At 46.0% G+C, this 27,887-nt stretch overlaps 1 protein-coding gene across 8 annotated transcripts in view; it reads left to right on the forward strand.

Moving 5' to 3' along the window:
- The window catches only part of TTLL5 (tubulin tyrosine ligase like 5), a 252,183-nt gene that overhangs the window by 104,599 nt on the left and 119,697 nt on the right, over nucleotides 1-27,887 (forward strand). For 7 of the 8 annotated variants that reach the window (XM_045822851.1, XM_045822844.1, XM_045822849.1 and 4 more), the window contains 2 exons: nucleotides 89-276; nucleotides 20,798-20,952. In XM_045822851.1, coding sequence (XP_045678807.1) covers nucleotides 89-276; nucleotides 20,798-20,952 — 343 coding nt within the window. The remainder of the gene's footprint in view (nucleotides 1-88; nucleotides 277-20,797; nucleotides 20,953-27,887) is intronic. The other variant, XM_045822847.1, reaches the window with a different exon arrangement.

Genomic DNA, 27,887 nt, shown 5'->3' on the forward strand with positions numbered 1-27,887 from the left:
TTCTCTGTCATCGTGCTAAGTTTTTCCGGACTTTTTTCTTTTTTTTTTTTAATGTGAGAAAAAACTTTTCTCTCTCTTTTTTTTTTAGCAGGTTCAGGCCATCCAAACAAGCAGCATGCAGGAGTAGCCAAAATGCAGAAGGAAGGAGAAGATGTTTCTTCGTACAGCAGACGGTACAACCAGAGCATGGTGACAGCCGAGCTCCAGCGGCTGGCCGAGAAGCAGGCAGCGAGGCAGTACTCGCCCTCCACTCACATCAGTCTCCTCACCCAGCAGGTACGGGCGGCTCGGGTGCCGGCGGGCCCTGTGGGCCCGAGACAAGGCGAACGACAGGGGGCTCCATCCTTTCTTCCCTATCTTTGCCAGTTTCCATATACTGGTGCCTGTTGAATGAGTATGGTAGCTGGTTTGGAGCCAAAGAATGAAAGTGCTCCTCTACAGCTCGAGAGAAGAGGAGTTTCTGTTACAGGTGTTACAAAGTTAAGTCTGCCGTTGACTCTGATGTACTCAGTTCGTGGATAAACCACCTTGAGTGACCAGCTGTAAAGGAACTTTTAAAGGATCTTTAAAAATAACTTCTTTTCCTGGTAAAATTTTCGAGTGAATTCTAATCTTATAAAATTCTAACCAGAATGCCATAGTATTACCTTTTACTTTCCTTTCTTTCTCTTTTCTTTTTTGCTGTACCATCTTTTGTCTCATGATCTCAGGATGTTGTTTGGATGAAGCATTGTGGTACAACCCTATCCAGCATGTGTCATTCTCCCCTTTTACAGATGGGGAAAACTGATGCTGAAAGAAATGACGTAGTAAGGTCATCCAGCAAGCTGGATTTTAGCTTTAAGTTAGATAGATGGTAACAAGCTTACAACACAATGAGGTGGATGAAACTTTCAAGAACTTTGGGGTTCTTCTTGCCCTTCTCGCTGATGATCCCCATGGTATTTAACTGGAAATAGAAGCTGTATCTTCTCCTTTTCCTTAAAGCAAAATGGCATCGAAGTCTTCCAAAGAAGTGATTATAACTTAACCCCATGGTTATGTTTTGTTGTATCTCTTGTGTCAAATTCCTTACATTGTGACAACTCTGTAATGATATTAAGTATAGAAAAAAGTAAAGGTGAAAATTATTTTAAGCACGTATTCAGTGCAGGCAACACACTGCTCCCTGGTGGTGCCCTTCTTCTCCGTATGAAATTGAGGACCGGAAGTAAAGGTGAGCCTTAGCTTTCTCACCCTCGTGGGGGAGAATGTGATTTTCTTTTTCAAATCCCAAGTAGTTTGAAGGGAGTAGGTGAGGAGGCCTAATGTGAAACAGGAAGCAGAGAGTCCTTAAGGGCAGTGTTGAGAACTGAAGGGAGTTGGATAGTTAGACTTGAGTGATGGGCTGGTGGGAAGAGGGAATAGAATATCATGACTATAATGGAATGGCAAGGAATTTTGAAGTGTCACGTGGCTGTGAGGAAGGGAGAGGGCCAGTGATCTGCTACACTTTTTTCACTGGGTAAGTGACTAGAGTATGGATCCAGTTTATAAATGAGCAGCCAGAAGCACCGAGACATTAAAATTTTTTTCTTTGCAACTGTGGTAAAATACATGGCTAATATTGGTATTTACATATTTTCAACTTCTGTCATTTGGTGGATTGCAAACCTTGCAGAATGACAGGATCCTGATCCTGTGGGAATCTAAGGTGGTCGTAGTCTAACTGCAGGGTCATCCCTCACCAGTCCTTCGGTCTCGCCTAAGAAGGACTGCAGTGCCAGCGAGGTAAAAGTCCATCAGACTCTTCTTTGTGGGGATCTGAGCTTGCCGTCAGATGTCAGGCTTAACTCCCAGAGGCTTGGCGGTGGGGTGGCTCGGCGATGCCGAGGAAGGCGCAGTGGTGTTTAACGAGCCGGGTGGGGTGGTGGGAGCAGAGTGGAGTTAGCCACCTGGAGACCTGCCTCCTGCCACTGACCAGCTGTGTCATTGGGACACTCATTCAGCTCGTCTCAGCCTCAGGGTCTTGACGTGTCCTCGGAGGACAACTAAAGCAGCATCGTGACGATAGTACGTAAAAACTCTTCATAAAGCCTAAGTGCCGTCTGCAGTGGGAACTTGGTACTCATTGTTAATTTGTTCTGGAACTTACGACGAGTACCGAACGGTGAAGCTTTTTCTCTGGGGGTGGTGGGGGGGTGGTGGTGGTGTCGTGACTCACGCCAGCTCCAGCGAATGCCACTAGCCCCGAGCGAGCGCCGAGTGCCGAAACAGCCTGTCTCTTCGAACTGCTGTGAGTGCGGGGCTTGGCGGGTCCTGAAGCCGCTGAGTGCCGAGGTGTGACTGTCCTCGGAAATACTGTTATTTTGGCCTTCAGAGGACTTTCAACAATAAATGATTTCTAATTGAATTTGAAAAAGTATGTTTGGGCATAAAATTTAATGTTACCAAAATGAACTCGCTTATTGAAAAGCTCAATTATACGTTGTTAGGTCCCTTCTCAGAGCAAGTAATTCTCTAATTTGGAATTTGGAAAATTTGGCCTTTTATTGCTTATTTTCTGATAATTAATGGCATGTTATGTGGCTTAAATAGGCTTTGGCACATTTGTTTACTAGCTGTTTCCTTCTTTTCCTAGCTGTATTTTGGATGAAAGTTTCTTGCTCATGGAGGCAAGTGATACAGTGTCCGTGGCTTTCTGGCGAGGGGTGGGCGTGTAGACAGAACACGCGGGAGCTCTGCTTTTCTCTCTGCGCTGGGGGCACGGAAGCTCCAACTCAGCCTCATCAGAAACCACTGTGTGTCAGGCAGTCACTTTAGATGCTGTGGTTTCCCCTTATCTCAGATTATTTTCCTATTTTCAATTCCTAGTTTGTGTTTATAATTTTTTCCTCCTCCTCCCCATACATCCGATCATCTTAATGAGTATTTTCTTTCCCCCTCCCTTTCTTTGATAAGATGGTTTTGGATCTATGTAGTCATTCTATTGGTTTATTGTTTTCTAGTTGTTGTTTTTTCTTGTTTTATCTTTCTTTCTTCTGCTTTTCTTAGCTTTATTTTATTATTTCTTCACCTTTTCTTGAGTTGGATACTTATTTATTCTTATTTATCCTTGTTTTTTATTATATTTAATGCTATGAACGTTCCTCTGAACACTGCTTTAATTCAGTCACACAAACTGGTATATCTTCACATTGCTTTCTTGAGCAACTGCTAAAAGACCGTCTACTAAATAAGTAAAGCAGATTTTAAATTCTGCTATTTTGGAAGATAAGTATTAAAAATAGAAATAGTATTTTTTGGAAAATCATTTTGTCCACAGTTTCAACTGCTTAGCCCATTAAAGCTTTTAGTGGCGTTCTTCATGAAAACTTTTTATTCAGATGTGTGTGTTTTAAATGTATTCATTCAAAAAATTTTATGAAGCTCTTGAGTGCTCTAGGCTTGAGTACTGAGCTGTGGGGATGATAGAAGACAGAGTCCTCAGCATGAATCACTCAGGGTCTCGCTGGCGGTGTGGGAGGGTAGGGAGTTGGCAGGGAGCAGCCAGGGTGGAAGCCGGACAGGAAGACGAGGGCTGGTTCACGGAGCGCTCTGCACGCCCCGTGCCGGAGCCCACTCCTCATCTCAGAGGTGGTGGGGGCCTCCAGGCGACGGGGGTAGCTGGGAGGAGGGTAGGCTGGAGGATGAGGCAGTGTCACCCCTTTTTCCCTCTGCTCCCTGGTGACGATGCAGAGGGACAGTGAACTGGCCAAAAGTAAGGAAGCACAGTGCCCTGGCAACACAAACATTTAGTAATAAAACTTGGAGTTATCCAGAATTTACATTAGAGACTCAAATCTTATGAATTTGTATGGCTAAAAGCAACCTCGTGTACCTCATCATTACTTTGACTACCGCTGCTACGACTGGACTTGGTTTATAGCCTAGAACGCATAAGAATGTCACACTTTCCCAGCCACAGTGGCCAGCACAAGTAGGCTTGAAATAAGAAGGGCTGCATGTTCTTAACGTTCCACTCTTCAACAAATACCTTACAGATCTGAACAGAGGGCAGGCCGCATTGTGGTCTTCCCCTTGTCATGCGTGAGGCTGGTTATTTTGGGTGATGGGCTCCCCTGGACACCGGTGTGTACATCCTGGAAAGCAGGGTTTCCACTAGCATCTGTGGCGTGTGGTGGGGGCAGCGCTGTCGTAGCCGACAGGGTGCTGGAGCAGAGCTTCATAAAGCGTGAGGTCTGTCTCCGCCTCGCCCCGCGCTGGGAGGGCTTCTTTACCAGCGCAGCGCTCTGCACAGACGTAGCCCTCTGTGGTCGTTGCCGCGAGGGAACACAAGAATGTGGCGAGTTCGTCCAGCTCTGTGGTGAGGAGTGGGAGGCAGGGACTCAGAGGGGAGCAGTGGTCCTCTCTGTGCAGGGAAGTGAGATTTCAGGACCCAGCTATCATTAGGAGCAGCTCCAGCTCCTCCAGCCTGGGAGTTTAATCAAAGGGATAACACGGACCACCCAGGCGAGGGCTGCAGCGCCAGTGAATGTGCTCCGTCAGTCTCTGCTCCCCAGCCAGCCAGTGCCCGGGACGTGGCCAGGCCTCCTGCAAATGTGCTGACAGACACTTAGGAGGGAGGAGATGCTTTGCTTCTCACATTTTTCATTTAGATGGAGAGTCGAAAAGAAAACCATTTAATTTCTTTCATTTTTTGCTCCCTACCCTGATGCTCTGCTGCCTAGTCCTAGAGAACGATTATATGCTTAGGTGTAGAATGTTTGGTTCACACCAGTTACTCATTCACTCTCACTCATTCATATGAATTCAGAGAATTCACAAAGGAATTCTTTTTCGTTTCTTCTGCTGTAGCAGCCACCATTGTAGTCTTCCGGATTTCTTCATGGTCCACAGTGGACCTTGAGTGAGTCTCAGTGTCAAAGACTCCAGTTTGAAAGTGAAGTTGGCAGGGAGGGAGCTTGATTTTTGACCTGGCCTCACATGTTCTTTAGGGCTGAGGCAGACGGCACTCAGCTTGCATTGCGAGTGCGGGCTCTCGGCCCTGGAGACTTCCTTCCTGCCTCCTGAGCAGATCGGCACACGTTTGAACTCCTGTGCCTTGCGCTCTGACTTTGTGGTGGTTTTCTAAGTCTAACTCCTTTGATTCTGTACACTTTCTGGGTACTTCTTTGTATTGTATACACTGTTCTTCATTCCTAGAAACAGAAAGGGTAAGTGGGAAAAGCCCAAGTTCTTGAGTCAGCGAGACCTTGGACGGGTTACTCAACATTGCGCCTTGATTTCCTTATTGGTAGGATGGAATAATTTCAGTGTCAAGACTACCGTCCTCCTGGATCCCTGTGTCTCTCTGCTCTCGGACCTAGTCCCCGCTGGTCTTATCCAAATCTTCCTCGTCTCTTGAGGCTCTGGGCCCCCAAGTTTCCTTAGTTCCTTGGCCTGCTGCGTGGTCTTTTTGTTCTAAAACAACCTTTCTTTGCTGGGCCACCCCCACAAGCCGTTGTCGTCCCATGCTGCCAAATTCCCTTCAAAGTAACACACCCTTGCTGCCCTCAGTCCTGCCCCACCCCTTACTCTTGCCTTTTAACTTCATGCCTTCCCATTTTATCCAACTTTCTTTCAAAGGTCACCGATGACCTTGAAATTGCCAGCTTCGGTCACCTGTTTTTAATCCCCGTTCTGCTTCAGCACATGGCACTGTGCTTGACCACTTCCCACCTGAAAACTTCCCTTGGCTTCTTGAACTCTTCAATAACCCCCGAGAGCTCCTTTCTCCCTCCTCTCCTTCCTGAAGACTAGAGTCCGTGTTCAACATTTTTTAAGCCGCTGGTCTACAGACCTCCGACACAAACGCTGGCACTGGGGAGTCTCGGTGTCCACAGCAGTCTCTCTGGATGAAGAGCTGGGGGGAAGCCTGAGCATCTGCCCCTCCCTGCTCTTCGCCAGCGCCCTCCACGCATCTCCTAATTCCAGGACACAGCAGAACTTTTCCCTCTCTCTGCAGGCTCTCTTCTCGTAGCTTCGTCAGGTGCTGTTCTGTGGGTTTCTCCCAGATAGGTATCTTTTCTTTCCTTTTCATGAAATTTATTGGGTTGGCACTGATGAACAAAATTAGAAAGGTTTCGGGCGCACGGTTCCACAACACATCATCTGTACACTGTATTGTGTGTTCACCCCAAGTCAAGTCTCCCTCCGTCACCATTTGTCCCCCCGTACCCTCCTCCACCTCCTCCCACCCTCCCCAACCCCCCAGTCACCACGCTGTTGTCCACATCCATGAGTTTTTTTCTTTTTTTTCTTTTTTGCTCTGTCCCTCCACTTCCCCACCCTGCGCCACAGCCTCCCCCACCCTAAACAACTGTCAGCCTGCTTTCTATCTATGGGTCTTTCTCTGTTTTGCCTGTTAGGTCATTTTGTTCATTAGATTCCACATATGAGTGAAATCACGCGGTACTTGTATTTCTCTGACTGGCTTATTTCACATAGCGTAGTGCTCTTCAGATCCACCCATGCTGTCACAGAGGGTAAGTTTCCCTTCTTTTTGGCGGATGAATAGTATTCCATTGTGTGAATGTATCACACACAGCGTTTTTTATCCGCCCATCTACTGACGGGCACTTGGACCTCTTTTCCGAGTGCCAGGTCACAATTTTCAACTGCCTGCTAGACTTTTCTGCCTAAGTGTATTACCAGCATCTAAAACACTCAACATATTTTAAACATATTTTAAAAATACTAAAAAAAATTTGACGTATCTAAAACCCATTTGCTTTCATCCCTTTTTTCCTTTCTCTGTGAGTTGACTCAGCAGGCCTCCTAGGAATTTAGGTAAGGAGCCTTCGGTTTATCTTTGTCCCTCTTCACTTCCTTATTCTCTCTACTTCAGGCAAGTTGCCGTGTCTTGTTGGTTCTGACTCTGTAACGTCTCTGATCTGTATCTTCTCGGTTCCATGTTCCTGTCTACCGTCCTGCTGAAGGCCATAATTCTCTCTCTGCTGGGCAGCTGCAATTACCTCCTAAGTGGTCGCCCAGCCAGTCTCCTCTTAGTCACCCCAGTCTTTGCCCCAGAGGAATCTTTCTAAATCACAAGTCTGATAATAGCACTCCTCTGCCCAAGAATGTCCAGGGGGGCTTCCTGTTATCTGTGATGTGAAGCCCAAGCTATTAAATGTTAGTCAAAGCCTTAATTTAGACTCTGGCTCCAGGCTACTCCTCTAGCCTGTCTCCCTCCCATCACACTTGCGTTTGTGAAGTTCAGCCAGAATTTCTGTCAGTCCCCTGCCTCACTGTGTGCTATCCTCTCAGGGGGAGTCTTCCCCAGACTCCACGTCTAACCTTATATATCCTCTCAAGCTCAACAGATGCCACTTCGCCCACCACACTGTTTGTCCAGATCGCTGTCTCCCTTAGCAGTCAGCGAGCCCTTCGAGGGCAGTATCCTTTGTGGCTTCAAAACCCGACTCAAAACTAATGCAACAAATGCATTAATTTTGCCGGATTGTAGGGTATTTGACTGAGCGGGGAGGCCATGTCCATTTTTCACCAACTTTTTCCAGCCTGATGGAGAAGTACTCCATACATATTTCATAAATCACGGAATGAATCTTGAAGAAGTCCCTGCCGCCCCAGCTAGAAGCCACCTGTCCATGCTCTGCGCTCCTTCAGCTCTTCATTAGCTGCTCTCCGTAACTGATCTGTCATAGTCATTTTGCCTGTCTTCTTTCCTGTTGAGTTACAGACTCTGTGATGTCAGTCTTTCTGACCCTCGCCTACCACGGCACCTGCTTGCTAAACTGAAAATAATCATTCTGCGTTTTGTCGAGTTTTGTTATAGTATTTTTTAAAGCTATTGCTCCCCGTTTTTTAAATTGATAAAATTTAAAAATACCTGCCTTTCATAAAAAGCAGCTGCCAATTAATTGAATGTCTCCTTTTGTTCTGGGCACCGTGCTAAGCACTTTATATGCATTATTTCTTTAACCCTATGAGGTAGATACTTATTGTTTTAAAGGTTTTTATTTATTTCTTTTTAGAGAGGGAGAAAGGAGGGAGAAGGAGAGGGAGAGAAACATAGTATGCAAGAGAAACATCGATTGGTTGCCTCTTGTACACCCCCAGCTGGGGACCGGGCCACAACCCAGGCAGGTGCCCTGATCAGGAACTGAATGTGACCTTTTGGTTCGCAGGCTGTCGCTCAGTCCACTGAGCCGCACCAGCTGGGGCTAGGTACTTTTTTACAGATGCAGAAAATAGAGCTTAGAGGGTAAGCAATGGCTAAGATCACACAAACAGAAAGTGACTGAACCAGACTCATATCCAGGCTCAAATGTCTGACTCCACGCTCTTTCCCTTTTTGCTTTTCTGCCTCTTCCTGCTTGAATCAGGACTCTAACTTCTCATCAAACTGCAATGACTGAGCTTAACACTGCGAGCCTGTGCTTCTGTGATGTTGCACAGAGCTGCAGGCAAGCCAGTGCTTCAGCCTGCAGAGAGAGAGGAGCAGCTGACCGCCTTCTGTGTTTTCATGATGGCAAATGCTGCTCTGCTCCCTGGAGCAAGTTGAGAAACATGGGCTCTGTCCAGATTATCAGTTGTCTGTGGAGGGGACGCCTTATCAGATCACTGTATGCGAAGTCGGTTGATCCTTTGAGCAGGCAAAGTTCAGCCTTGGTAATCCCCAGACATGCAAAAAGAACAGCTCTATTTATTATGGAGTGGCAGCCCCATCCACTCACAAAAACTGAACGTCCAGCTTGGAAACACAACAAAGGGGGTTGACCATTTTGTAAGGTTTCCCAGGAATGTCTCTGGCAAATCTTGATCTGGAACTCTTTCCGGATTTTGGGGCACTAAATGTTGATATTTATATGTATATTATGTATATGACAAGAGTTCAGCAGACAGAAGGTGTGATAGGAGAATTTAGTGTAACTGTAACAGGAATTGCAGAGATTCCCTGCTTTTCCCAACTGTTTTCAAAAATTTGATTACCATTATAACCCTTACCTCCTGGTAATTGGAGTATCAGTTTCTTAAGGAGTTTTTTACTAGCATTCAGGAATTGATACAGGAGTTGGAGCTGCTTTAGAACATGTTGCCTATTGAGATTTAAACCAGTGGTTGTTGTAGCTGATGATTTAATAAATGCTCATGAAGTGCCCTTGGGGGAGTATTTAAAATATAGCTGTTTAAAGATGATTCTTTTCATATTCTTGAATGAATATATCCTCTAATATTTCTCTAGTGGTGAAAGTCATGTAGTAAGTGCAGATCTGACACTTTGGATTTTCATTTTCTTTTATCCTGAGTGAAACAGATCTTGGTCTGCTGGTGTTTCCTGTTCAAGGATAATTTTTCTTCTAGCAACATATACTAAATAAGTCACATACACTAAACAAGTCACATACCCTACCAAGTCGTGTGTACTAAACAAGTCAGGAGGAACTAGCCACAGCACTTCCCATCTGAAACCATCCAGAGCCTCATGGTCAGGGGAGAAGGACAACTTCTGTGGCATGATCTATTGATCCAGCCATATTCTGATGAGCGTTTGTATATGAATGGCACAGAAAACATTATTCTCAGGATGATACCGATGTAGTTCTTTTAAAACAATTTTTAAATGTATTTTATTGAATGTATTGGGGGTGACATTGGTTAATAATATTATGTAGATTTTAGGTGTACAAATCTATTAATATATCATCTTTACATTGCAGTGTGTGTTCACCAACTATAGACGCAGTTCTGGGGACAGATGAATGCAGATTTAGACAAATGCATCTTCATCACCATTAGGGTGGTTGGTGACATGGGCTGCGAAAGAATTCGCAAAGAGAAGAAAGTGCAGAGAATGAAGTTTGTATTCATTCTCCAAGAAAGGAGAGGGGCATGGTGTGGAGAGATGCACCAGCCTGGAGGGATGCTGGGTTTTGCACTTTCAGTGGATTATAATTGGATTAAAAAAGGGTGAGGGAGTGCTGACATTTGGCCCCTGGGCTGTTGGGGTGCTGTAACACCGAGGCTACAGTTTGCTCCAGTGTTACTACCTTTTGCCTGTGTCTTCAGGGAGCAGGGAGCAGTTAGTTCTGTTCTTGCTTCCAGTAATTTCCAGTCCTGGGGACAAAAGCTCAGAAAAGTTACCCTGGCTGGCGTAGCTCAGTGGATTGAGCACGGGCTGCGAACCAAAGTGTCGCAGGTTCGATTCCCAGTCAGGGTACATGCCTGAGTTGCAGGCCATGCCCCCCAGCAACCGCACATGGATGTTTCTCTCTCTCTCTATCTCCCTTCCTTCCCTCTCTAAATAAATAAATAGATAGATAGATAGATAGATAAATAAATAAATAAATAAAATCTTAAAAAAAAAAAGGCTCAGAAAAGTAAAAGGCAGCCATGTTTAACAAGGTCACAGGCCTGCTAGGCAGACGGTGCCACAATTGCAAAAGGGGCTGGCTGTGTCCCTTGAATGTAGGTCCAAATGATTCTTAACCTTCTGGAGTCAGAGATCGCTTTGAGAATTGAAGGAAAGCTATATTTTTTTCTCCTGAAAAACAAAAAAAGGTGTGCACTCAAACTTAGAAATCTGTATTAACTTCAAGTGGTTTACAGAGACTCCCCCGACTAGGCTCCCCGTTGATGCCCATGGTCTCCCAGCGAAGGACTTCTGGGTCGCATGCGGCCATTACTATCAGCAATTTGGCCAAAGATAATTGCTCCAAATTTGTGGTCATCCTTGATTCACACATCAGATGTATGTAGTGATGTATTTCTCACGAGGTTGCAATCTCTGTGAGGGCAAAGGTTTTTTTTTTTTGTTCTTTCCTTAGTGCTCAAAGGAATGCCAAGCACAAAATAAGTATCTGATAAATATTTGTTGAATTAGTGAAATAATCTTTTGAAACCCCATCTCTGGACCTCATCGGACAAGAATTCCCTGAGACTTTTATTGAGCACGCTGGAATGAGGAAGTCGAGCTTGGCCAGCGCTGCAAGGTGCACTGAGAGTGCTGTGCCGCCAGTGTGCTCGCGTGTTCGGCTATGATTAATAAAGCTATTATTTATTAAATCTTTAATGTTGAATTTCTACCTCCATTTGATAAATGAAACACATGAGATTTGCCAAACAGCTCTAGTGAACCTGAGGTTCACAAAGTGAATCTGTAATAGAGTGTTAGTCCTTTGAAGTCCTAGAAGAAACAAATACAGTATATACATCGTGTAGAGACAGGACAAAACCTGTGTGCCGGAGACGGGGGACAGAACCTGTGTGCCGGAGACGGGGAACAGAACCTGTGTGCTAGAGATGGGGGACAAAACCTGTGTGCCGGAGACGGGGGACAAAACCTGTGTGCCAGGGCTATTATTTCCCCGCTTGAGGACCTTCTCAAGGCTTCAAACCAGGCAGAAATCATCTCTAAAATTATGCAGGGTAGTTAGTAGCAAGAGCAACACTTATCTCTCACTCCAAGTCACTGGTTATTTTATTTCCCCTAATTCCAAAGCCATCCTTCCTGTGGTCTGTGCAAAAAGAGGTAATTTGGAGCCTTTCATTTCCTGGCTAGCCCACTAGTGACAATAATCACTGTTCTACTCTCTGGTGAAACCAGTTGCTGGCTGGAGACAGGGTGAGTGTGTGTGCGCTCTGGAGTAGATGAGACCCACTTCTCGTATTACGTAAAAGCTGTTGTCCCTACGGACTGGGCTAAGCTCTGGGCATGCAGTGGTGAGTAAGCTGCAGTCCCTGTCCTAAAGAGCATGTGATTTGTGGGGTCAGATAGACAAGGGAGCCTGCAAATAGGGCATGAAGCTCTTTCAACCCTACCACCGTGCCCTTGAAGCAGTTGAATGGCAAGGGTCCTTTATAGCCAAGGGAGATCTTTTGTGAAAAATAAATTAGACATTGTGAAGTGAAGGGCAAGGTGGTAGCAACAAGATTTCAGGATCCTGCTGTGCTGCAGTAGTTGGAAGGACTTCCCTGTAGCCAATGATTAAAAAAACAAATAAGCGTCTGATTCTTCAATTTCCAGGATGAGCGCATTTCCTACCTTTCCTGGCATCACCGTCAATATAGTTGCTGGTTGTATTTTTCCCAAGTAACAATGATAAACCTTGGCTCCGTGTCAGGGAAGGTAAAATCCACAAGCCCCAGTTAGAAGAGTTTTTATCACTCTATGTAGAAACAAACCATGTTTATGGAAATGTTGAATTCTGTGATCTGCTTTGAGTGGAGGGTTTGTCCGTACGGGACTAACAACGCTCGGGCACACAGAGGCAGGTGCCGGCTGACGACGGAGCTGGTGGGGGGCTCGAGGGCTCACACTGGATTCCAGTATCGCCCTTTTTCCATTAACCTGTGTTGTTTCTTCAAATATCTACAAAACTTCACCATCTTTAAGTGTCCGTGTGTTTGCTGTTGGTGTTCCGTGGTGGGGCTGGAAGTGACACACACGTGGTCGTTAAACACTGACTCAGAGAGACCTGTGGCTGGGATCCGGGTCCACTGTCACTAGCTTGAGGTTGAGGAGAAGGTGCCCGGAGGGGATCCTTGAAGTGGAAGCCCCCTTCTGATCATGATAGGATTTTTGGCCATAAACTCCTAAGTGGAATCCCGAGCTTTGGTCACTTGAGCTGGACAGACAGCGTGTGACCTACCGTCTCCTTTTGCCCACCAGGCCTAAGGCCTAGACTGAAGCCATCTAGCTACCCTCCTTCCCCTGAGACCCCACCCCCCAATCTTAACCCCCAGTCCATTTACTGTTGAGAAGTCTGGAAGGAAACACCTAAGGAAGGGCCATTTTCTTGTAGTGCCGTAAAACAAAGCTGGCCTCAGATTCCCAGTCTTTGACCTTCCCTTCCTAAGTGGCAGGCCACACCATCTCTCTGTGCCCGATGCCTGGGAAATGTAACCCTAAAGAGGGCTGATCCAAAAAGAGAACACGAACAGTGAACACATGAACTCAAGTGACTTCATCATATTACAAATGCATCTCTCCGGCTGCAAGGCCCAGCGCTCTTCCTTAGCCGCGGAGGGACCTGAGGGGAGGCAGCAGTGGTGCACCTGCATCTCGGCCCTGCTGCCTCTCGCCAGACTGTTGCAATTCCGAACTGATCTGAACTTTCCTGATTAATCCCTTTCAACCCGCCCCACAAAAACAGCCCTAGATTTGCCTGCCTGCCCTACAGTGCTGACACAGCACGGGTGTGTCAGAACCCTGAGCAAGCTTACTGTTGCCTCAGATCAAGAACAGAATCTGTAGTGTGGTATGCAAAGCCCTCCCAGCTGTTCGTCTGTCTCTCCTCTCTTCTGTTGCTCTAGGCTTTAGCCAAGTTAGACTGCTCTCTCTTTCTCAGACATTCTCCCTGCTTACCTGCCTTTGAATTACTTTTGCTTTTTCTTTCCAGCTGGGCACTACCACCTCCTCCCCGCTCCACCCCCACACCGCCTAGCTGTCCTTTAAGGCCAAGCCCAGGGGCCTTCTTTGAACTTCCTTTACACTTTTATTATGGCATTTGCATTCTGGAGGCCTCATCCATTACTGTTTGTCTAGGTGCCTTGTCTCACTGGAACACAAATTCCTTCGTGGCTTGAAGGTGGGGGCCACATTTAATCTGTATATACCCTTAGGACTCTACCCAAGGCCCTGCCTGTGCGGCACAGTCAACATTTGTTGGATTGTCTGAGATTTGGACTTCTTTCGAGCATTCACGACAACAGCCTTTCTAGAGCATGCCAGCTAGAGCAGCAGCGGTCTGGTTTAGACCTGGCCCCAGGTCCTCTTCGGATACCGACAGGTTGTGCATCTGGGTGGGTGGCGGGAATGTTCTGGGAAGCCATCAGGGCAGTACCATCATATTTTAATTACAGCCCTGACAGCAGCACTACTTTTAGCAAACAGCAGTAACAAGCAATAACACTTGGGCGGGCCTGCCGCCGGAAATTGGCTCCCTCTCTGTTTCTCCTACCCTCTTTTCAATCCATCACCTGTATTTATTCCCGCTGTAATTTAAACACCTGTCTAGGTGGAATGCGTGCAATGTGTCCCTACCCCACACACTCAGATATTTGCTCACCTGCCTTATTCGGAAGGCTGGCTCTAAAATAAACAGTGTTTTGGTATTGAAAGAAAAAAATGCACTGAGGTCACGGTGGAAATGGACGTGAAGAAAGGAGCAGGAGTGGAACCTCTGGGTAAGCTGCTCCAGCAGAGTGGGAGCAGAGGAAGAAGAGGAGCAGGAGGACAGCAAGGGGTGAAACTTCCTCCTAAGCTCTAGTCCGTGGTGGGACCCCCTGACTGGATTTCCGCACAGGCAGCGGTCCACTGAGCTAACCAGCCAGAGAAGGGTAGGGGTGGAAGAATGTTTAACAAGCCGACTGTTTTTAGGCTTAAATGTTTTGGTTTCTTTTTAATGACCACTGTTTCTCATGTCAGCCTAGCAAGTAGACTTGGAATGTTTTGAAGTTTGTTCTAAACTGTTTTATCTACTTTTGCATCTTTGGCATATTAAACAATAACTCATATTAATGTGTGAGCATACAAACAACGTTGAGAAATAGTAAAACCTTAAAGCTCCTCATAGCATTGTTCCCTCCTCTTGATTGTTTTATACCTTGCCCCTCGCCCCACGAGGACATTTCGGTCGGTTTTTGGAAGATCCCCTGAGCTCCATGAAGGAGAATCTTTGAGTGGTCCCTTTCTCCTGTTTCCTCCTTTCTTTTCTACTGTCCTGTGAACAAATGTTTCTCAAAGGTTAAGATGCAAGTGAATTTCCTGTGGACCTTGTTGAGTGCAGTTTTGGTTTAATGGGACGAAGGCTGGGCGGAGGGTCTGCGTTTTTAGCAAGCTCGCAGCTAGCTCAGATGCTGCTGGGCCACAGATGGAACTGTGGGTTCTGGGCTCAACGGTTTCAGGCAGTGGGAGTAACACAGTGGCTAAAACTACAGAATTTGGGAGATTTTGCATCAGGCTGACCAGGAATTGAAATTAGAGGTTGACGTGTAATAATTTTTTGTCCTGAACAAGTTATTTTACTTCTTAACCTCCATTTCCCCATCCTTACATGAGGGAAATAATGATACCTGTCTAACAGAGTTGTCCTGAAGATAGAATGAGCATATGTGAGATCTGTCCAGAAGGTATCCAGCCATGTAATATGAAAAATAGAGACATTTATTGAAGATACAAGATACAAGAAACACTGTACATGGGACAATGATGCCTCAGTCCCCTTCAAAATAGGCACCTTGGGACCTCACACAGTTCTCCCAGTCTCCATCAGCTGCCCCCTCATATTTTTCTGAATCTCAACAGTCTGAAATCTCTTTCCTTTCAAAGGTGATTTTAGTTTTGGGAAAAGCCAGAAGTCACAGGGCACTAATTCTGGACTGGAGAGGGGCTGAGTCACCTGGGTGATTTGATGTTTCCCAAAAAACTCTGCATGAGACGTGATGCATGAGCGGGTTGTTGTTCTGATGAAGCTGTCAATCACCAGTTGCCCATAGTTGTGACTTTTTGAATCATTTGAATAGTTTTTGTGGAGGAATTCTCAAGTTTAATGCAAAATTTGATGCAGATTCGTTGCTCTGCCCTCTCAGTCATTTTGAATGTGACGGCCACACAGTACACATGCTCACTCAGTGGCGTCTACCACCCCCACTGACTAGTACAGTGAAGTTGTCATTGTTCACACATGTGCATTCCAGCCCACTCTCCTTGGCTGCCAGATTACATCCATGTTCGTTATATTAACAGTGGTTGGACTTTTTCAGGAAAGGCCTTGTACAGCTTAGAATAATGCCTGGCAAAAACAAAGTGTTCATCAAATTTAGCCATCATTAGTGTTAATGTGGCTTGGTTATTATTATTACTGTTATTGCAGTGAAACCGAATGGTTTCATATTTATGTATTAATTATGATAGGGCATTTTAGAGACCCAACCACAGACTTTAATGTTCTCATAGGCGTGTCCTCCTTTTGCACAGAAAGATGTTGTTGTCCATTATCAGTAAGGCATGTTTTTTGAGTCATAGTTTCAGTAATTAAAATGGGTTTTAGTTAAACTTCCTCACCTGTTTTCCAGACCCCTTTGTGACCAAAGGCATGAATCCACGAGTTGGCCAGCCGAGATTTAGCGGCATAGACTGGTTATTAGCCTAGAGGAGCCGGCTGGCCCGGCGCCTACAGCCTCCACCTTAATAGAGCAACACTCCTGACAAAAACGAGCCACCTGTTTTGTGACTGGTGCCATGTCTTTATGTGCTATAAGCCTGATTTTGTTTAATAGTCTTTCGTAGTGAAATATTAAACGTCCTTGCAAGTCAGGTCTAATATATATGAGTGCTATTTTTCACTTTCCCTTCATCTGATCAAAGATAGTTTCCTGTGTTACCTCAAGAAAACAGATGGGCAGAGAAGCAGGTGCCAACTAGTGACAGCGTGTTCACCATCCCTCTGTCTTGTTGGGGAGGAGCCCTCCAGCTGTGAACCCTAGTTGGCTTATACCTTTAAGGTCTGGTCAGTGCGGGGGATTTGCCCTGCCCTTCCGTCTTCCCAAGTCAGGGTAAGGTGCTTCTAGGGCCAAAATGGGTGCTCGGGTCCATTTCAGTTCAGCGACCCGTTCTGCCCATCCGGGGAAGCGGAAAGGAAGGCCCAAAGGCTCTCTTAACTCATTCAGTCTCGAGGTCACTTGTTTGGACCAGACTCCAGCAGGACATAAATCTGTACACATAAGACTCAGCCAGATCCAGAGCTGTGTTGTCTCTTAAGATAGCCACTAGTTGCACGTGGCTTTTAAAATTTAAGTTACATAAAGCTTAAAATCCAGTTCTCCAGTCACACCAGTCACATTTCAAATACATTCTAGCCACACGTGGCTAGTGGCTGCTGCGTCGGACAGTGCAGGCGATAGAACATCTCCATCATCACGGTACATTCTGGTGCACAGCACACTGTTCTAGAGCAGGGACTGAAGACAGGTTTCTGTCTCCCTTGTCACTTCAGGTGGATTGGTGGAGGCTTGTCTGCAGGACTGTGTAGAGGAGATTCTGAGGCCATATCTCAGTGAGCCCCAGTTATCTGATTACTTAGTAGCAATGCGTGTCCCAGGAAGACAGAGCTGGGTAGGGTCGGGGTGGTCACGACACAGGTGCTGAATGTCCCCTGGACAAAACCAGTGGAGAAGGAATATTTAGAGGGGCAGGTGGTCATTACTTCACAGACAGGTTGTTTTTGTTGGCAGGGATGCTTTGGAAAGAAAGAGGAGAAGCTTTGAAAGTTTTCTTATTCCTTATATACTCTCCTTTAAGTAGTGGTCACGTTTGCTATTTCTCAAATTAACAACGGTGCTTTGCTTTTATGGAGAAGGCAGTCACAGTGGCTTCCACTTCTTGATTTATCCATGGAGTCAGGAATGGATGTTACATGGGAAAACCCACCGAGAGTCTAAAACTAGTTTTGCGTTCATGTCACATTGACTGTACCTGCCAAGAAACAAGACTGATAATGGTTTTGTCTTTGCTTTACTTCTTTAATAGCCTCTAGTGAAGGGTAACAAGGGGAAAATAAAATTTACAGGGGGAAGAAGAAAAGCTGGTATAGTTTGGTATAATCGATCCCTGTATTACCACTGTTTTCAGAATTGGAGGTCTGTATCTGATATTTTCAAAAATCTATGATAATTAAGGTAACTAGGTATGAACTAGAAAGTGGGTTGTACCAGTTCTGTAACCCCTAGGTGACCTTGGGCAGATGACTTATGTAACCTCTCTCAGCCATAGTTTCTCCATCTTTGAAAGGGAGTGGGATGGTGTCCGCTTCCTTAGGTAGTGGGTATGGGGTGAGATAAAAACCTCACTTAACTGAGGAGTGCCGACACTGCTGCTGTAAGAACTCGAACATCAAACCGTATTACTTGGCATATACTACACAGCCTCACAAGAGACCTGCTCTGCTAATCTTAGCAGGTGTGTGACCTTATCTAATTGTTTACCCTCTCAGTTTCAGTTTCCTCTTTTGTAAAGTGGGATAACAGCAGAACCTGCTTCAGAGGGCTTGCTCAGGGTTGACTGGGATAATGCAGGTCGAGATAATGCAGGGACATCTCGTGCAGGGCACGCCGTGAGCCTTCAGTGACTGCCAGCTGTTCGGGTGGAATGACGATGATTAAATTAGGGGCAGCCGAGCCAAAGGGAGGAGGTTTACCAAATCTGAAATCTCCTTCGAATTCGCTAGTCTCCAAACTATACAGTTCTTACTAAACATGGTAAAGTGTGTACCTTTTGTTTACTTTATTGCTATTTCACTATAAATGATTAAGCCTCTTTTATTAGGTTTTTGACACAACTGACTGAGGTAGTAGTTGGAGAAGCTGTTGGTTATCATAAAGACCTTTCTCACTTGGTAGGACTTTCACAAGCTGCAAGCTCATGTCTGACTTGACAGGCCGGTGTTTGGGGCCAGGGATCAGGGCCGGAAGGAGGAGGGCTCAGTGCAGGTCAGGAGTTCAGGCCCATAGGGAGTCTGTTTGATGGCCTGAGAACCCGCCCCATGTTGTCTGTGGGGTTCGGGAGGAAGGCAAGGCTCTGCAAAGGCACCAGAGGCCACTGCATACTGCCATGACCTGCCACCGTGTCCTCCCTGTCCTTCAGTTGGTGTGTGTCTTTCTTCACAACCCCCGTAGCAGCAGAAGGGGGTCCCATTGATAAGCCAACGTTGACTCCTGAGGCTTCTTTTGAAGGTGAGGCCACAGTGGAGGGTACAGCCCGAGCGTCCTGTGCCTCGGCCTCTGCAGACACCAGAAATCACTCCTGACCTACGGAGAAGGGCTTTTTCCCCAATAAAAACATTTGGGTCCTTTGGTGTGAAGACAGAGTGCCAGGATAGTTTTGTTTAATGGATTCTGTAACTGGGAATTAAGCACTATGCTGTTGCTAAAAGTGACTTTTTCGCTCAGAATGTTCAGGTTTCTAGGTTCCGAGGACGACATCTGGAAGAACACGTGTTCTGGCACTGACGTCTTACGTCACTCTTCTCACGCGCCAGCTGAAATCCCTGCGTGCATCTCCCTGTCCCTGCCTCAGCGTCGCCGGTGCCCCTTCCTTGAAATGCTTCTTAAACTGGCCTTGCTTTTCTGCTTTTGCTCTGACCACCCAGGTTTCCCGCTTGTCACCTCACGTCGGTATTTCTCATGATGACTTAAAGTTTTCTTTGGGCTGTAAAAGAAAATACATGCCCAGTTTAGGAGACTTGGAAAATATAGGTGGTGTAAGGAAGAAAATAAGTCACCGTGTAGAAATGGATGCCACTTGCACTTGGACTTGCTTGCCTGGTTGTTTAGGAGTGTGTGTGTGTGCGTGTGTGTGTGTGTGTGTGTGTAGGAAATTTGGGTCTGCTCCTTCTACAGTTTCATATCATGACTTAAAAAAAATCAACATATGCCTATATTATTGTTTTTCAAAAAATTCGAATAGGCACAGAGTATTTCCTGACACGGATAGGGCAAAATTTATTTAACAATACTGTTAGCTGTTTAGATCTTCTCCTTTTTTAATACTAAAATCAATGCTTGTTTTCAAAGCCTGCCCTCAGTATAGTGCAATGTGTAAGAGCATGGGCCTTGGAGGGAGTCCCAAAGACCGTGGTTCAGATCCCAGGCCTGCCATTTTTCTAGGCCTCAGTTTCCCTCCTTGTAAGATGGAGATTACAATAGTACTCGTCAACAGAATTATGGCCACTGAGATGACTCGCATGGAAGGTGCTCACTCACACAGGGCTCAAGCACTGTGAATTTTATTAAATGGCAGCGGCAGTTGTGCTAGTCACTGGCATTGATCATATGCATTTGTGTTTTAGCATAGTTCCTAGAAGTTAGATTGTAGCAGCAAAGTACACAAATGTTTCAATAATACTTTTAATAATATATTGCCTTATGCCCTGGCTGGTGTAGCTCAGTGAATTGAGCTCAGGCTGTGAACCAAAGCATTGCAGGTTCGATTCCCAGTCAGGGCACATGCCTGGGTTGCAGGCCACGGTCCCCAGCAACCACACATTGATGTTTCTCTCTCTCTTTCTCCCTCCCTTCCCTCTCTAAAAATTAAAAATAAATAAAATCTTAAAAAATATATATATATTGCCTTATGCGTTTTAGAAAGATTCTACCAATTTATAGTCACATAAATGGTATAAATACCTATCTAATATCACCCCTTGCCATTATTACTGTGTTTTTGATTATGGTATATTATAACATATGGTATATGTTATAATTTGCACTTTTTGATTGCCAAGGGAAATGACTAGTTTTAAATATTTAATTGGCTAATAATAGTCCTTCATAAATTGTTTATTGAAGTCAGTGCCCATTTTTCTAGTGACTGTGCATCCTTTTTTCTAAATTGACAAGTTCTTTGTATATTATAATGGTTATTATTATTTATGACCAAAACTTACTGAGCATTTAGAATTTTCAAATGAGGAAACGAGGGCCAGAAAGGCTGAGTAGTTTGCCCAGGTTCCTAGAACCCTGCCTGCCACAGAGTGAATACTCAGTGAGTGCTGGCTGTGTCTGTTACTCACCTTTGTGTTTCACAGCACCAGGGACAGCATCGTGCTTTGCACATAATGGGAGCAAAATAAATACTTGTTACACTGACAGGAGCCACCCTGACTTCTGCTCCTGGAACGGGAGCCTTCGTCACAACTCAGCCTCAGCCTCGATGAGTCAGCTTCTCCTGGACTCCACTTGATTTTCCCCATGTGTTTCTGATGGCACTTTTCTAATACTCTGTGTAACCGGGTTACTTCCCTCACTTCACTCCTAGGTAGCGAACCTGAATTTGGCAAGTGGCATCATAAACAGAAGCAGCTCTTCAACTCCCCCGACCCTGCGGCCTGTCCTCAGTCCTGGTGGCCCGGTGTGGTCAGTGCCGGCAGATCCCCAAGCCCCTGAGAGCCACTCCACTCCTCCTGGAAGCAGGTACGTGAAGGGCCACGGAGCTAGTAACGTTAGGGTAACACAGCGGGGGCTGGGGGCCCGAGCAAGCCATTTTCACCTGGAGCTCCCTGCACAGACCCTGGCGAGACGGGTGCATTTGCCCACCTGTCACAGTCCTGTGGCACGTGAATGGGCCTCACTTAGGCAGATCAGATGAAAAGGAAGTAGCTGATGCCATTCAGTAAATTTGCTTCCGAGTGAGAGTGAGGATCCAAGCTGTGAGTGTGTCTGACCCCTGCCTTCAGTCCCCGCCCACGTGCATGCCTCTCCACTTGCCGTTCTCTCCACACCCACATCTCCGTCTTCGTATTCTCGTTTACACTGAGCACTGCGTTGTGTTTCAGCAACTTTGAACTCTTCTTTTGAAGAACATACTTTCCTCACGTTTTCATCCAGGTTATGTACTTAAACAGCCTCCCTAGACAATGCTCATTTGGGAAATGGGAAGGAAGTTTCTTTTATGTTGTTGAGAGAAGTGGCAGAGGATAAAATCCAGATTGATTCCGGCCATAAAGCAACTTCTTAGTTAAGAAAGAAACCACTCTATTAAATTCTAGTCTCAGTCCACATTTGAAGTCTCCCTGTCTAAAAAAATGTAAGAAATGGATTCCCAGTATATCTTGCCTCAGTGGCTATTCATATGGGCTGATTACATCTGTCCACGAATCAGAGGAGCTGGGGAGGAATGTGACTCATACATCGAAGTGTTCTGATTAGCTGAGATGTCGTTTCTCCAGATGAAGAAGCGCAACTACAGGTGTCCCCTGAGTCTCCACCTCCTCGCCAGCACCTGCAGCCTCTGCCAGCTGGCCTTCCCTTGAGTGCTGCCCCACCCCGAGAAGGTGACCACAGACTTGGGCAAGGAGGAAATACCTAACTGTCATTAAAATATGTCGGCGGTGGAGTATTTCCTAAGGAACTAGTTTGGGAAACAAAGGCTCTGCCCAGGAAACAACACAAACATAAACTCGCTACGTCATGCCCTGGTGCCATGTATTTCACACCGGTGACCACTGTGGTCAAGAGTGAGAAGAATCATCTCGGGTTGAAAATGCCAAAGAGTCGAAGCCTAAGAGGCAGGTCTTTTCAAAACAGGACATCCTTCCACACAATTCTCTTCGCAAGAGAAGTCTGTCATCTGGTGATTTACAGCCTATAGTAAACACATTCCTAAAACCTAAGTCATAAAGAAGAAATTCTGTTTATGCCATGGAGCTTTATTTTCCATGTAAGATATGTCCAAATATTCCATTTCCTTTGTACATTCAGAGACTTGTTTCTATGGAAAACTTTCTCCCTGCAATGTCAGATATATTATCGGTGTGACAAGGCTACAGCCATTTTCTGTACTTTAAACAAAATGTTGAGCTACACATTTTAGGGTAGAGTTTCAGCATCTGTCAGAGATGGAATGAGGGAGTTTTGTAAAATGGCCTGCTCTTGGTGTAGCACCTGTAGCGCCGAGACACATAAAGATGAAGGGACCTGTCAGGGTCAGGGTCAGAGCCAAGAGTCAGAGGCCCGCACTGGGAGGGGCCTTCTCCCAGCCAGCCTGTGCCCGTGCGCTGTGGGGGAATGACACGCAGGGCGACCAAGCTCTGAGCCACCGGCACCAGAAAGCAGCCCCTGCAGAGTCCCCTGGTCTCTTCCGTCTGGGGTCAGCTGCACCTACAGTAGTCCTCTCCTCACCTGTTCCTCGAGTGTACGGGCCCATCTTTAGCCCCCATTCCAGTGCAAGTAGCCCTGGGGAATCTTCCTCTGCTCCCAGGGAAGCCCTGGTTGCCAGGACAGCCTGGAGGCCCCTTTTGGAAGTTCTAGTGCAGGGTGGAGTGCCCAGAGGCACCCGCCCTGAAGCAGCCCTAAGAGCACCCTCAGAGATCCTTCCAGATGGGGCTCTGGTGTGGGCCACAGCGGCCATTGTACTCCATGCCGTGCCCAGTTTCTGCTTTTACCTGGTAAGTCGCTGTTCTGAGGGTATTTACTTAGTCTCATGTTGTGCCTCCCTCAGCAGTAAGTGTAGTCACTCTTAAGTGACTGCGTTTAGTGAATGTGGGATTAGTAGCTTCGAGATGTGAATTCTGTTACTGGTTTTGACACTCAGTGACCCCAGACTATTCATTGAATGTTTTTATTAGGTAAGCATACTCACGTATAAACTGGCCTGTTCTGAGAGCTTTCAGATTGCTCTTAAAGCACTTTGATCTCCCTAGAAGTGGGTGCTGAGAAGATAAGAGGTACTCTTACTCGTTCTGCTGCAGCAGCAACAGTGGATTCCAGGGCAGATCAGCTCTGATTATTCACTCGATGGGGCTGTCCTGCAAACAGTAACGAGATGTAAAGAGAATCCATTGCTGGCCGTACTTTTCATTAGGATTCAGCGACTTGGTAGCCACAGGAATGAAAACTGGTGACTCACGAGGACTCTGCAAATAGTGTTATTTTTCATTTCCCCGTGGTGTTGCTATTGTTCTCAATTTTATGGATCACACAAGTTTTCACCAGACAACCTTGTTCTTCCCCCGCTCTCTGAAACCATCCCAAATGTAGCCTCAGGGCTGTCGTCTCCCATTGGGTCGGTGTGAGCTCAGCCCAGCTCCTCAAATCCCTCGGTTCCTTCGGTCTGTCTGGAGTCCCTGTTCGAGCTTTGTTGTGGGAGAGGAAGGCAAAGAGCCCACGCCTTGCCCAGACAGTCTGAGGCCTGGCCCTGTAGCTTGCAGTTCCCTAGACGCTCTGGAGTTGGACTTGGCCAGCCATTCCTCTGTTGTTACTTTTCAGAGGTAATAAGCGAGATTAATTGCAGGCCATTCTCCAGAAGAGACGGGGTAGTCAGGGCCAATGCAGTCACATGTTTAGGAGCCTGAGGTGTGCCTCCGTGTGAGGCCAGCTCCACATTATACAATAGGGCCTCCCGGATGCAGGTACGAGTGCGCATGGCCTCTTTTTTTCTTAAAGGGATCATATTTGGTTGGTTTCCACATGCTGACACCTGGATATTTAACAAGATTTTATTTAGCCAATGAGATGGGGTAGGATTTTTTCAAGCTACCTTTTACTGATCTGTCTTCTGGGCACATGGAGGGTGGTTAGGAGCGGAGAACTGATTGCAGTAGCATCTTCTCATCACTGCCAGCCTCATGCGGAGCTGACCCACGTCAGGGAGGAGCACTTTCTAGGGGAGGAGCCCTCCATGGGTTCACGGCACATCTTTCCTTGTGAGACCTAGAGGGTTACTGTAAAGTCTTGGCTGCTGCTTGGAATGATTTGGGAAGGACAGGGCCTCAGACGGCTTGGCAGGAACCTGAGGTCCTGTTTTTTTCCAGTCCAGCCCTTGTAGATCGGGCTGTCAGGGAATCCCACTAATGTCTGGCTTCTGCCCCTTTGTATGTTTTTCCAGCATTTGTCATTGAATTATTTTTATCCATCTCTGGCTTTTTTGCACACGCAACCTGAGGATTTGTCTGTTCCTCGATATGAAAGGTGGGGGAGGTTGAAGGGACATCCATGAGTTTGTTGTGACAGGGCAGGGCGTCACAGGCACGGGCTGCTCGGCCTGGCTGGCCCAGCTCTAGAGGACGGCTGCACCTCTGAACTTGAAGTTCTGTGTGGGGGCAGGGAGCCCAGTGAAGCACCGCAGCTGCCCTCTAGCTCCTCAGTGATAGTACAGAGTTTGGTACCCTTCTTCACATAATTTTTAGGAAGAAGTTTTTCAGAGATTCTGAGTCTAGTTTTTAACTAGTTCTTGTCTGCCTTCCTTTAGATGCTTTCTTACAAATGCTCCTGGAGATTCACATCTCTGACTTCCTGTCTTTTCATTCTCAGTCAGTCCTCAGAAATACTGAGTTTATTTTCTTTAAAAAATATGTTCTCGTCATTGTCTGTGGGTCAGGCGTTAGACCCTGGGAAGCAGTAGGAAATGAAGCACAGGAGTTCCTGCTCTCACAGGTCACTGTCCGGGATGTACCTTCCATTTTGCCTCAGGGTGCTGGGTGCTGGGCAGGTCCAAAAGACAGTCATGGTCTTTGATCGCCGGCGGGGAGGAGGGGCCACACACACGTGGGGCGGTTAGCAGTGCTGGGAGCCTTGCATTAGAGAGTCAACGTGTCTGGTGCAGACAGTGGGAAGGAAGAGCCTCGCAAAGAGCGTCACAGAGAGGATGCAAGGACTTACTCCCCTCATGTGCCACAACACGATGGACCTCGTGTGAAGTGAGATAAGCCAGCAGCAAAGGACAACTACCGTGTGATTCCTCACGTGAAGTGTCTGAGTGCTCCAAGTCATAGCAACAGAGAGCAGAAGGGGCTGCCGAGGGCGTGGGGAAGGGCGCAGGAGGAGTTAGTGTTTAGCGGCTACAGAGTTTGAGTTTCGCACCATAAAAAAGTTGTAGAACTCTGCTGCACATCAGTGTGAATATACTTAACACCACTCAACTGTACCTAAAAAATGGACAGTTGGATAAGAATAATAAGAATAAAATGGCTTTTTTTTTTTACCACAATAAAAAGAAGAGGAGGGAGGAGTATGTAAGCTTTTAAGAGAACCCCAGAGTTCAGCAAAACTTACTCAGTGACCAAAATGGTAAGATTTTTTTTTTTGCCATCCTCTGCCCCTGTTTAAGCGAATTATTTAGAACCTAGTCCTTCAAATGCTTCTATTTACTTAAAAGTTCATTCACTTTGTAGGAAAGGGGGCCATCAGCCCTTTTTTAGGAAGATGGCATGGTGTGGTGAGAAGAACAGGGACTTCAGGGTCAGACCGCTCTGAGTTTGCCTTACTGCGTATGTGACCTTGGGCAAGTTATTTAGCTTCTCTGAGCCATAATTTCCCCATCTGCTTAAAACGCAGTTAATAGTACCCACCTCATTAAGTAGTTCTAAGATTTAATTGAGTTGTGTATGCGAAAATAGCCAGTATAGTGCCTGGTTTTGGTATAGGTTCCTGGTAATAGTTTTCTTTCCAGAAAACAAACAAAAAAACCCTCTTGAAATTGGACTTGCCTGGGATGTGGCATGGCTACCCCATGTTAGTGTTCTAGTTCAGAGGAAGCCGGCGGTTGCTCCTGGTCAGGGCACTCCCGGAGCTGGGTTGCAGAGACCTGGCCTTTGCAGCCATGGAGGGGAAGGCATCCGAGCGGGCGGGTGGGCCGACGGGAGACCCTTCCTTCTCCTCCGACCCCTTGGTTGAAGGGTGACTTCTTTCTGCCCGACAGGCCCTTTCTCTCTGCTATCTTCTTCTGAATGTTGAAATTTCCATCGAAGCTTGATGTTCCAGCCAGTAAACACTCATATTTTCCATCTATCCTGGGGGTCGAGCTTTGGGAGAGCTTTTCTCTGGAGGAGTTTGGAGCTTACACTTTTGTACTTTATCCTGTTACATAAACAACTTTCCCTAGCCAAAGAGCACAATCACAAAAGAAACCACTTTTGAGGGGGGCGGATTTTAAAAAAAAGAAAGAAAACTCATGTTCAGAGTTCTGTAGAAGTAATATTTCACTCATTATTCTTTCTTTTTTCCCCATAAGATAAAGCTTCCCTAACCTTCTCCTCCTAAGTCCTAGTCCTTCCCCTTGAGTAAAAAGTTCCTCTGGCACGTGAGTGATAAAGGCCTGTCCTTACACCTGAACTTTCTCTGCTTCTCTGCCCACTCAGCCAGACACACAGACCCTCAGGGCTTGTGCTCTGTACCAGTTCAAGCTCTGTGACAGATTCTGCAGTTCCTCGCTCCCCGAGAGAGCTGGCTGCCATGGTGCTGTGCCAAGGCCAGAGTTACTGGGCTTCTGCCTGTTGAAGGAATGTGGGTAAACGTAGGAAATGTGTTGGAGATAGCTGGCTGGGCATCGTACCAGGGCCTAGGCAAAGTAAGTTTGGGAGTGTGTGGGCCTAGGATCAGGAGTAAGGAAGTGGATGGATCTTTTCTTGTTTGCAAGCCAGAATAAAATGCAGCTTGCTTTGTGGCGTGCCAGTGTAGCATTTCCCATTTCAGTTTGCCTCCTCCCTGCTCCCTAAAGTATTAAAGGTAAACCACCTTATGTTTCCATAGGATTAACACACACACACGTACACATGTACACACGTTAGAGCACAGGTAGCAAACGCAAGGAACCTTTTTTTATCCGGCCTGGCACCTTGTTACCAACCCATGGCAGCGCCAAGCTCCTTGCCTCTCGTTAAAGAGTAGTTACATTTATACAGTCCTAAAATTACATTCGGCCCTTTGAATGTGACCTTGAGGCTGATGTGGCCGCAGGTGAGAATGAGTTGGACACTCTTGCTTTAGAGTTATTGTTAGAGGCAAGACCCTATCTTATTTAACTGTTCACTTTGTAATTTTATATGTATCTACAGTTGATGATTATTTTGGTTTTAAGAGGCCTGAATGACAAAAATCTGTGTACTAAGCTGAATGAGATTCCTTTTCTAGAATTAGGCAATTATATCAGAGTTAATTCATAATTCAGTTTAATTCTCACATGGTTTTTCTGTCCTCTGTATTTCCAAGTTAACTCTCTTTACCAGCCTTGAAAGAGTTTGGAAAGAATCAGTGGTGAAGAAACACTGTATCTTTCTTTCTGACTCCTTTAGAGAAACATTGATGATTCATTTTTAAAGCTTACTTAATGTTGACTCAACAAATTTAGAAGGAAGACCAGCGGCTTCCCTGAACCTCTGGTAAAAGATCCCATTCTACCCTTCTGCCCATCTTTCTGCTAAAAGACTCTTAGCATATTACTGACCAAGTGCAAGTAAGGAATCAATGCTTAAAAAAAAAGTCCCAAGATTTAAAAGGCTGAAAGGAAAAGAACTTTAAGTGTCTGTGTTAAAACAAAAACAGTAGCCCTGTAGCATCTGGAAAAGAATAAATATCTGGATATGGTGTAGTTTCTTTCTTTTCTTTTTTTTTCTTTTCTTTTTTCTTCTCTT

Source organism: Phyllostomus hastatus, unplaced genomic scaffold, assembly GCF_019186645.2.
Source record: "Phyllostomus hastatus isolate PE091 unplaced genomic scaffold, TTU_PhHast_1.1 phas_scaffold_501, whole genome shotgun sequence".
NCBI classification, from domain to species: domain Eukaryota; kingdom Metazoa; phylum Chordata; class Mammalia; order Chiroptera; family Phyllostomidae; genus Phyllostomus; species Phyllostomus hastatus.